This window comes from Populus euphratica, unplaced genomic scaffold, assembly GCF_000495115.2.
Source record: "Populus euphratica unplaced genomic scaffold, PopEup_1.0 scaffold3343.1, whole genome shotgun sequence".
NCBI classification, from domain to species: Eukaryota; Viridiplantae; Streptophyta; class Magnoliopsida; order Malpighiales; family Salicaceae; genus Populus; species Populus euphratica.
The window spans coordinates 375-12,454 of NW_011503196.1; the positions used below are offsets into that span (position 1 = coordinate 375).

The 12,080-nt window shown below is 26.0% G+C and overlaps 1 protein-coding gene across 1 annotated transcript; it reads right to left on the bottom strand.

The window, feature by feature from the left end:
• Nucleotides 1–2,516: 2,516 nt before the first annotated feature.
• ORC6 (origin recognition complex protein 6) lies at nt 2,517–5,072 on the bottom strand. The gene is made up of 10 exons (XM_011017860.1): nt 4,870–5,072; nt 4,729–4,775; nt 4,532–4,636; nt 4,350–4,430; nt 3,933–4,044; nt 3,784–3,846; nt 3,586–3,673; nt 3,340–3,410; nt 2,873–2,969; nt 2,517–2,775 (listed from the first exon to the last, which is right to left on the bottom strand). The coding sequence occupies exons 1-10, from the start codon at nt 4,987–4,989 to the stop codon at nt 2,693–2,695; spliced, it is 867 nt and encodes a 288-aa protein (XP_011016162.1). The 5' UTR covers nt 4,990–5,072; the 3' UTR covers nt 2,517–2,692.
• Between the last annotated feature and the right edge of the window lie 7,008 nt (nt 5,073–12,080).

Consider the following 12,080-nt stretch of genomic DNA (forward strand, 5'->3'; position numbering starts at 1 on the left):
ATATCAAGTTTATGCCTTTCATTTCCTTTCATTTACTTAGTTAACTTTTATCTTATTTATGTTCTTATTTTATTTATTTTCATTAATATTAAGTTTATGCCTTTCATTTCCTTTCCTTTACTTAGTTAACTTTTATGTTGTTATTTTGTTTATTTATTTTTCTTTCTTTTATTATGTTTAGTTAAGTTTATTATGTCAAGGTAAAAAGGTTACACTAATGGTGTAAGAATAAGTATAGTGTAAACTGAATATGGACTTTAATGTTTGATACTAACATGTTTTATATTTGTTATCTTGTTCACTCTTTAATACTTTGCTTGTTAAATGACTAATCTTGATTTATATTGTATAACACTTGGTACAACGAATGCTTGGCACTTTCATAGCCCATAATGTATGGTATAACCGACACCTGAGCTATGAAAGGAACTTCATTTGTTGTTAACATAAGTTATAATCATGAATGCTTGATGAGATTTACAAGTATTAGCATTAATCGAATAGGATGACTAGTGTAATCATGTTAATTATGTATAATCAGATTGAAACCTCTTTTGTGTGTGGTTTCTAATTGAATAATAAGAGTTTATACTATACTTGTTTAACATACCATTAGTGGAACCTCTAACCTTGACATTTGTTATTACCATTGTTTAATCCTTACATTAATAATTCATCTCAAAGTTCTCATCTTCTTCTTTTTCTTCTTCTTCTCCTTCTTTTTTTTTTATTATTATTATTACTGCTACTACTACTATTATTATTATTGTTATTATTGTTGTCGTTGTTGTTGTTATTATTGTTGTTGTTGTTGTATTATTGTTATCTGTAATTTATACAATTAACCTCCATGTGGTTCGACGCCGGTCTTGCCGGGTTATTTATTACTTCGACACTCCTGCACTTAGAAGAAGACATTAATCTTTTCATCGTGTCAGGCATAAACAAGATATTAATGAAAGCAAAACTTAAGCATTACAAAAAAATACACAGAGAAAAAGTAAGAATATGATCTTGACCTAGAAACCAAGATGCCTAAACATATGGTAAATGCCTCCTTTTATAGACCAAAATTTGAAACTAGTGATTTAATAAATAATTGATGAGTGGGTGGTCATATCTTGACTTGGTGACAATCCTTATCTTCTTGTCTAAATAAAACATCATTGATGATGTCAAAATTGAAGCCACTTATGCTCATAAAAGTCAAGAAAATTTCTTAGCTTTCCAAGAAAAAAATAAGGTCATTTAGACTTCTAGAACTCAAGATATAGGCTGAACACTGAGTAGTGTTTGGGTTGTAGGACAGATTCGGACTTCTTCGTTATTGCTATAATTTGGACTTGCCAACAGCCTTTTTAAATCTTGGACTCCCATGAAAGTTGTAGGCATTTGTCTTACCTTTCCATCCATATAAAATGAACTTAAATCCGAGATTTATAGCTCTAGATATGACCCAATTATCGAACAGTGTTTTAATTTGGATTGCACCAGCATCTCTTTTCTAAGTTTGGCCCTCTCTTTGTCTTTTCAATTTCAATACTTAAACTTATCAATCAATTATTTCACTTATGTGATAGGCCTGTATTTAAGATGAACATTTACCATAAATTAAAGGTATCTTATATTATTAGATATGTTATTATAAAACACGTTTTAATTAAAGAGTTAGTGATACTTGAATGAGCAAATATTAGATATAACATAAATTATATAAAAGCATTTGTATAATTAAGAAATGATTAATCATTCTAGATAAATTAAAAAAATATTTTATTTATTCTTAAATAATATTGATTGCAAAATTATAGACCAAAACATACTTCATACTATAATATATAAATCAAAATTTTTTTGATAAAAAGATAATTACACTGAAAAACTAATTACTAAAAAATTAAATCAAATCATTTATAACTTTTTTAATATTTAAGAAATTATAACAAATTACCGGAAATTATACTTAATATTTAAATATAAATAAATGAATTGTTAAATTAATTAAATAATTTAATTTATTATTAATTTATTTAATCCTATTTTATTTATAATTATAATTTATATTTAAGTCAATTTATTATTAAAAATTAAAATGAAATATAAATTAATTATAAATAAATTTTAAAAATTAAGAATTAAAATATAATTAATATAAGAAATTATAATTCTAAACCTAAAAATAATCAAGAATTTAATTGAATAAAGTTCCAAAATTATTCTAAAATAATTTATATAATATTATTTAAAAAAACAAATTACTACTGTTTCAAAAAATTTTATAAATAAAATGTTATAACTCATATTTTCTATATAATATAAATATAAAAACATTTGAAACACAAAAAAAAAATTAAAAAATATTTCACGTGCATAAATATTGCAATGGCCAGTAACAGTGTTGGTTTGTGAAAAAAGGAAATACACACTGTTCAGTTTCTCAAACTGAAATTTGGCTTTGATACAGCTGAATAACTTGGTTGCGTGGTCTTTGATTTTGAGCCGTAACAGTTTCAATACGACTGCTATGCCCTTTCGAGCAAAAATTTTTTTTAATAAATAAATAACCTTATCTCCCTGTTCACATTTCATGTAGCAAGGTGATGGGAACATAAATAAACAAAATAATGTCTTGTTTCTTCCATGTACATTTTCCATCAAAATTGAACCAAAAGATTTCAGGGCAAGTCTTTTATTATGATAATGCCTCCAACTCTGTCTTCTCTGGAGCTCCTTTCAAAAAGTCAAGGGATGTTTGCACAGTCTGCTTGCAATGACCTGAAAAGGGAATTTCAGTTACATTTTCGTCACCTGTCAGCTGATCTGTGCAATATGCTTGCAGATAAATAAATCAAAATAGAAATGTCCGCACAACCTTTTGCCTTGTTCTTTTTATTGGATGATACGACAGAGGATTTCCACTGCTCATAAGCAGAATTCCCCATTCTTTTGTGCTTTTTGTGGCTTGAAACCTGAGAAATTTCATGCCAATTTCGTATAAAGGTAAGTGAACTTTCAAGTTATTTTGGTCAAAAGATGTATTCCCCGAAGTATATTCAAACTAGTTTCTCCAGAAAATAAAATAAACTGTATTAGCTGAATTAGTCGAGCATGCAGAGGCTGCTCAGCCACCTTCTACAAATTGAGATATAGGTTAAAAGGCTCATTACAAATCTTAATTGGAAAGAATTTTAAGGTTTGAAAATAGTGTTAAACAAAATTCCTTGCGATTGTATGGTCTTAGAAACTAATTTGGTGGTTATGGATGGAGTCAAACTCAGCTGGATCTTTCACAACCATATTGTCTAAAAAGGAATTAAACATAAAGGGCTGCAGTGATACCTCTGTTCCATCATCAGATGAAAAATTACCGTCCTCAATTTTTCTTTTCTCAGGAAGCACATCCAGAAGTTCTGCATGCAATCAATGAAAAGATATGTATAAAACTTATAACATTAAATTAAGTAAAGATTCCACGGTTCTATTTAGAATAGTATTATGCCCATTCTAATGACAACCCAGCAACAGTTATGGCAACAAAAAGAAGTATAAATTGTGACTGAAGTGCACAAATCAATCAGCTAGTACCTCGGTTCCCCTTCACCTCCCTAGGATCTTTCTTTTCCTTTGAGATCCCAAAAACATCAAAGCAGAGATCCTTCATGGACGCAAATACCTACATGTTAAACTAATACAAGTAAATCAAAACTGAAAGAATAGTAAAAACAAGAAAGCATAATTTTCACCACCAAAGAAATGCGCTCGGATGGAAATTAGGACGCTTACAGAATTGAATTCAGATTCCGATGTGCCACTAACTTCAATCAACTTAAGCTTGTCTACTTTGAGCTATCAAGTTAGAATCATTGACTCATAAGTAAATTGACAAGAACAGCATAGTTATCGAAACGCTAAAAAATAAATTGTTTGCTTACCTTGTGTTTTTTCGCACACAAGTAGAATGCAACTGCGGTGAACACAGGTCTAGTGAAGTCGGCATTTGCTCTCCTTGAAGCAGGCAATGATGCAATAAACCGGTCCTTATACCTAAACAATCAACAACTCTAAATCAGATCAGACATGAACAAAACCATTTGTGAGCCAGGTAGCGCAATGATGTCATTATTAACAAAAACTATTTTAGTATCAGCGAATATAAATCGAAGACCATGATAACCAATCATATAAAGCATTTTCAAAGATAAATTGAAGATTCCCTTCTGAATTTGCTTGCCAGTCATTTTTACATACACGTAGCGAGCACCAAACTACAAAGGAAAATCCTACATGGACTCCATTTAGTTGATGAGTAAAATGTAGTAAAAAATACAGAAAATGAAAAGGGAACTTACAGTGATAAACCTTTTTTGACGAAAGGAATGAGCCTAATACAACCAAATTGAATCCCCAATTCTCTAATATCCAGCTTTGTCCTACACCACCCAACAACAACCAACCAAACACCAACAATTCCATTAATACTACAACAGTACGTTTCACATCAAATCATCAGCATTAAGATAAAATTACTCACTTGACACCGAGAGTGTTTTGCAACGAATTAAAGGATCTATTGTAGGCCTTCTCAGACATTCCACTCAATCTGATAGCAGCTTGTCTATCAAAAATCACTTGAAAACTATATACATATACATAAAAACATATAATCCATTAGAAATTATTTTATAAGTTTTCATTGCAAAAAGAAAAAGAAAAAGAAAGGGGGGAAACCTGGTTGCGGCGATTTCTAAGCAGATAATAGCCTTACAAACCTCTCCCTACAAAAAAAAAAAATATATATATATATATAGCCATTTGGGATGTTTTTTAAAAAAGAAATTATGTGAGAAACAAAGGCATAACAATACTTACCACTCCAATGACAGAGGAATCGAACTGAACATCACAAAGACGACGGAGCTCCGCTGCTTTTCGAATGATATGCTTGGTTTCCCAGAGACCAAGTTTCTTTGCAATTTCGGACAGATCCATCTATTTGCTTTGAGCGAGGAAAAATGAGTTTTTTTTTCCTTTCTTTGGCATTTGCGGAGTGATATAAGGGGGCGGGGAACTGAAACCCACCATTTTGGCGGCAACAATTTTATTTTCCTTTTTGAACGCTCTTTCCGCTGAAACTTCCCGCCAATGTCTTGGGCACAGAAATTAAGTTGAGCTGGGCCAGTGCCCTTTTTTATGTATCCGTATTATTTTGGATGTGTCAGTGCATTTTATTTTAGAAAATATTAAATTAATAATTTTTAGTTTTTTTATTGATTTTAATGTGTAAATTTCAAAAATAAAAATAAATCTAAAATAAGTTATTTTAATATATTTTTTTAAAAAATAAAAAATATATGTCTTACATTATAATACCAAATACCTAAAAAAAATCATTTTTTCATGATATATCCAAGGCATCCTATATTATATATATTTTTTAAAATCTTTTTTGAAAATATATAAATAACATGATAAATTTATATAAAATATCTCCCGTTTATATTCAAAATATAAATACTTGATACTATATAGAATCTCCCGTTTATATTCAAAATATAAATAGTATAAATTTATATAAAATATCATATTAAATATGATTTGTACTGTAGAAATCATATCATTAATAATTAGTAGGTAGTGTGTTTTTAGAAATAATTTAGTATAGATTGTTACACTAAAATTAAGTTTTTTTTGTCATGGAAATTTTTTTTTTTGAAAATGAGGGTATTTTGATCTTTTTCACTAACTCGTTAATCATTATAAAATTGATAATGGCTATATTTTTTTTTAATTTTTATATAATATAATTACTAATTTACTCTCAAGATCAACAAAATTTAGAATGGTCAATAAAAGTTTTTTTTACTTTTCTTTTATGATTTTATAGTTCTGTATTAATTTTTTTAATATTAGTTTTGTAATTATATTTGATTTATTTTTTATGAGTTTATTCAAGTTTCATGACCTAAATCATGAGTTTTACATGTTTTTTATAAATATAATTTTTTTTAAAATTGTTTTGTTTATGTTTGATTTTTTAAGATATTCTTTTACTTCATCTATATTTTTTATATACAAATGAGCTTTATTTTTCAAAATAAAATATATTTATTTTTAAATAATATTTCTTACATGTTCGGTCTTGCGTAATTTTTTTTAAGATGTGAATTTATTCAATCAATTTTATTTGTGTTTTTATTTTTATTATCTTATATTGATTTAAATAAATAAGTTTGGTAAACACAATCAAGTAAATATCTTATTTTATGTGATTAAATATTTTTATTTTTATTTATCTTTTAATTTTTTTCAATTTTTTTATTATTATTAACTATTTTTTTGTATATTTACATAAATAATTATTAATTTATTTAATTAAATATTTGTATAACCTGTATTTTTCATATTTTTTTATATTTGTATAACCTGTATTTTTCATATTTAAAAAAAAAAATATTTATAGCTCATGATAAAGTGTGAGTTAAATAGCTAGTATAAATATATAATGTTGAATTATATGTTTATTATTAACTAAATGGCTCATATCATATATTTTAAAAAGAATACATTAAATACTTAATTTATTACATCATTGACCACGAGGTACTTAGTCGTTATTTTTTTTTGCCACCATCTCCATTAGAAAAAACGTGCTCGATCGGATGTTAGTTTGCCGCTTGTTAGAGAAGCTCCTGGGGCCAAAGCCACCAAGTAGGAAAAGAATTGTCACTAACCGCTTTGGACCTTGATCAGCCGTACTTGACATGACATGACAAGAGGCAGCGAGCAAACACATGGATTTCGCTCTCTTTTGCAACACGAGGATCAATAAAGATGAGGCTTCGATTCTGAAAAATGATGGAAACTACTGTATAGGTTGTGTTTATTTTTAGAAAAATAATTTTTTAAAAATAATATTTTAAAATTTTTATATTCATTTACTATTAGAAAAAGTTATTCAATATAAAATACTTTTCAGCTAAAAAAATTTAATTTAATTTTTAAAAAATTATTTTTCTAAAAAATTTAAAAGAAAAATACTTTTCAAAAATTATAAAAAATATAAAAATATTATTATTTACTCATTATATCAAATTTAGTTCTCAAACTTTTAATTGTTATATATATTTTATTTTGAATATTTATTTTTTAATTTCATCTCTTAAAATTTAATTTTTATATTAATTTTGATCCTTATTTTTATAATTATTTTTTTTTTTTTTTTTTTTTAAAATTTTTTATTTATCAAATTTGATCTTCATTCCTTTGATTGTTACTTATTTTATTATAAATAATTTATAAAATATTAATTATTATTATTATTTTAATTTCTCCATCTTTCATTTATTTTATTTTTTAGATTTAATCTTTATTATTTTGATTATTATTTATTTTATCTGAGATAATTTATGAAATTATATTTTTTTTAATTTCATTTTCATTCAACTTTTTAATTTGTAAGATTTGTTTCTTATTATTTTAATAAAATTAAGAAAAATAAAATATTAATAAGTTATTTTCCATGACATAACCAAATACTATAAAATGTTTTTAAACTTATTTTTCATTACATTACCAAACATAAGAAAATAATTTACTTTCTTGAAATTCACTTTTCTTGAATTTTCTTTCTAAAAAAACTACTTTCCAGTAAATAAACAAAACTTAACATTTGCAAAAATATCATGAGGTTATACTTTCTTTTTCTAATTTTAAATCTTAGTAAAAACAAAATCTAAATTCCTTATAGCCAAGATATTAATGGTTAAGTCTATATTTAAAGTTATAAAAGTCAAAACAAGCTTCTTCTTTTTTTCTTGAAAAGATAGGATAAATATATAGAATTTCATGTAGACTAACTATTTAGATTATACTATTATTAATGATATTTTGTTTGACTACTAAATTAATAGTTAACCATTATATTAATAATTTTAAATTTTAGTTTATAACAAAAAAGTGATGCAAAATTATCATTTAAATTATTAATTTAAGATTTAAAAAAACAATTGCATCTTAACCCAATATAAATCATGCCTTCAAGAACCAAAAATACATAAAGAAGGGATAAAATTTACAATTTTTCCCTAACAATCTTTTTAAGGGTTTTTCAGGGATAAAATTATGATTCTACCTCAACAACTTATATCTAATTAATATTTGATATATTTTGGGATGAAAAATATGATTTTAGCCCTCTATATATAAAATAATAATTTTATATTAAAATTAAAATCCTAAATTAAATTGATTATAAAATTAATTTTCCTAATTAAATTAGGATTGAATTAAAAGGTTTAATTCAAAGTTTTTGAGTTTTATGATATCCTAATGGGATTAGGATTTATTTAATTAGATAATAGTTAGAAAAATGTTTTTTTTCTAAAATGACAAGAGGTTTTTTTAATCCTAAAAATTTAAATAATCCCAAAATAGTTTAGCATATTAAAAAGGAATTTTAATATGATTAATTTTCTTATTAAGTTTTGAAAAATATTTTTCATGAAATTTATTAAATAAAAAAATTTTTGTTTGGAAAATTATCAAATTAGATTTAATTGAATATTTTTAAGTGTTAGAAATATTATTTTATAGTAGCACATGCAACCATAAAAAGTATAGATTAGATTTGAGCCTTATTGTATATATATTTATGCTTTTTGGTTTTACTCATTGCATATTATTTTTTATTTTATTATTTATTATATTTGTTTAAGCGTGTTTTAGATTTTTTGTAGTTATTATATTTAGGTGATATCTTTTATGCTCTTCTTTTCTGACTTTAAATATTGAGGATATTATCTCATTTTGATAGGAGTAGTTTAAATAACTTTTTTAAAATAACTTTTTTATATTATTAAAACCATTTGACATAATTATTATTATTAGGATGACAAAGTAAGAAGGAACTCTACTCTTGAGATGCATCATCATAAATATTTTACAATGGTTATTAGTAAAATTCATAACAAGATTTTATAATATGTTTTATTTTGAATTATTAAAGTTTACAAACTCTCATATTATTATCACTTAATTGTACTCATATATTTATTTATCAAGTATTCATAAACCATCCTTTTCACACACACTACATGATTGTGGGTTGCAAATCCTAAGTCAACTAACTAGGGAGTTATTGACCCAAAACTTATTACATGAGTTCGATAAATCTTAAGGGAATACCAAGTTTGATAATATATTACATTTAAAATTTTATTTTATTAAGATTTTATATCATTATATTACACTTAAAGTATAATTAAGTTTCCTAACTTAAGCATGTTTTATAACAACAAGTTTGATAATATAAGATATTTTTAATTTATGGTAAATGCTTAGTTTTAAATGTAGGTTTGTAAAATAAACATATCTTATAATTCAGAGGATTGATTGATGTGTTTAATTATTGAAATCGGGGTTTAAGTGAAAAAAACAAAGAAAGGACTGGACCTAAAGAAGAAATCCTAGTTGGGCTAACTCTTTTCAAATAGGAATACCATTCAAATTTTTACATAATAACTAGAGCTATCGACCTCGGATTGAGATGTTTTTAGCTTGATGGAAATTTTATACATATACATAAACTATTCATGAAGAACCTAAGACTTAAAACTTCCTCTTTTGATTTCAAATTTTAGCAAAAAACAAAAGTCTGAATATGTCTTGTAGTCTAGATACTATTCAGTGTTCAACTCATGTCTGAAGTTATAGAGGACTAAATAACTTTTATGAAGACCATTTATTCAGATCATGATGTCATCAATGATGTTTTATCCAGCCATCATATTAATAGTTCTAAATTTTAGCCTATAAAAGAAGAAGTGATGCAGAATTATCTTTTAGATTGCTAATTTAAGGTTTTAAAGAAAGTTTGCAACTTGATCCAACATGAACCTTGCCTTGAAGAACCAAAGTTATATGCAATTAATCACTCTCACTTTATGCCTATAATGAGATATGAACAAAAAGTATAAATTACAATAAAGTTGATCAACCATTTGAAGAGTTTGCAAATTCAATCAAGAACTTAGTACGTGAATCACGCAACCACACAAAAAGAAATAAGCACAATAATTTGTAGATAAAATTCATCAATTGAATAAAAATTCTTGTATAAAAGTATTTATATGTAAACCTAAAACTAATAAGCTAGACATATACCTAATTTGAATAAAACTTAAACTAATTAAAATAATTTTTAAAATAATAAAATTAAATAAAAAAGCAATCTAATATTATTTTTCACCTTTTTGTCGTAAATGATAGTGAAAATATCTAAGAGAAATAATTATTGAAGAATCATTGCTAAACAAAACTCTAATGTCTTGTAAAATAAGAATTAATTTCTAACCAATTAATTCTTTTTGTTGGATATGAAATAGTTGTAAAATAAGTAACTTAAAAGCTACCACATAAGTTTCAATAACATTAAGGACTCTTAATAATGAATGAAATCCATAACTTTTAAGGAAATAATGTCTTTTTTTGTTTTTGTACTTTACCGGTAGATTCTAGGCTCGACTTCAAACAAGTTATTTTATAATACGATATGTGATTAGTACTTAAAAGTGCATTTTTATCATGGTTTTATATCATCATTTTGCACTTGAAGTATCAATAACTCCTTAACTAAAATATGTTTTATAATAATGTATCTAATAATATAAGATACCTATAATTTGTGGTAAATGTCTATTTTTAATGCAGGCCTATCACATAAATGAAAGGATTGATAGATGACTTGGAGAACTTAAATTGCAAGGATAAAGAGATGGCCAAACTTAGAAAAGAGATATCGGTGCAATCCAAACCGGAACACTGTTCGGTAATTGGGTCATATCTGGAGCTACAGATCTCAGATTTAGGTCCAATTTATATGGATGGAAAGGTAAGACATAGGCCTACAACTTTCATATGGAGCCCAAGATCTAAAAAGGCCATTATCAAGTCCAAATTGTAGCAATAACAAAGAAGCCCGAATCTGTCTTCCAGCCCGAGCACTGTTCGGTATTTTGGCCATATCTGGAGTTCTAGAAGTCCAAATGAGCTGAATTGTTTACACAAGAAAGCTGAGACAATTTCCTACAACTTTCATGTTTACAACTGACTCTAATTTTGACGTTATCAATGACGTTTTGGGCAGACACAAGAAGATAAGGATTGTCACCAAGTCAAAAGTTGGCCACCCACTTATCAATTAGTCATCAAATCAATAGTTCCCAATTTTGGCCTATAAAAGGAGACATTTGCCATGCATTTAGGCATCTTGGTTTCCAGATCAAGATCATGCTCTTCCTTTCTCTCTTTGTATTTTTTATGCTTTGTTTTCATTAATATTAAGTTTATGCCTTTCATTTCCTTTCCTTTACTTAGTTAACTTTTATGTTCTTATTTTGTTTATCTATTTTGCTTTCTTTCATTATGTCCAAGTTTATGCTTTTCATTTCCTTTCCTTTACTTAGTTAACTTTTATGTTCTTATTTTGTTTATTTATTTTTCTTTCTTTCATTATGTCTAGCTAAGTTAATTATGTCAAGGTGAAAAGGTTACACTAATGGTGTAAGAATAAGTATAATGTAAACTTAATATGGACTTTAATGTTTGATACTAACATGTTTTATATTTGTTATCTTGTTCACTCTTTAATACTTTGCTTGTTAAATGATTAATCTTGATTTATGTTGTATAACACTTGGTACAACAAATGCTTGGCACTTTCATAGCCCATAATGTATGGTATAACCGACACTTGAGCTATGAAAGGAACTTGATTTGTTGTTAACATAAGTTATAATCATGAATGCTTGACGAAATTTACAAGTATTAGCATTAATCGAATAAGATGACTAATTTAATCATGTTAACAATTTATAATGTGATTGGAACCTCCTTTATGTGTGGTTTCCAATTGAATAATAAGAGTTTATACTATACTTATTTGACATATCATTAGTGGAATCTCTAACCTTGACATTTGTTATTATAATTGTTTAATTAATATTTCATCTCAAAGTTCTCATCATCATCATCTTCTTCTTCTCTTTCATTATTATTATTAGTATTATTATTAGTACTACTAC

Coding starts and splice junctions, on each gene's coding strand:
- ORC6 (XM_011017860.1), bottom strand. CDS start 4,989: ATGGATCTGTCCGAAATTGCAAAGAAACTTGGTCTCTGGGAAACCAAG. Junction 3,847..3,932: donor TGTGTGCGAAAAAACACAAG/GTAAGCAAACAA, acceptor CTAACTTGATAG/CTCAAAGTAGACAAGCTTAA. Junction 2,970..3,339: donor CATCTGATGATGGAACAGAG/GTATCACTGCAG, acceptor GAAATTTCTCAG/GTTTCAAGCCACAAAAAGCA.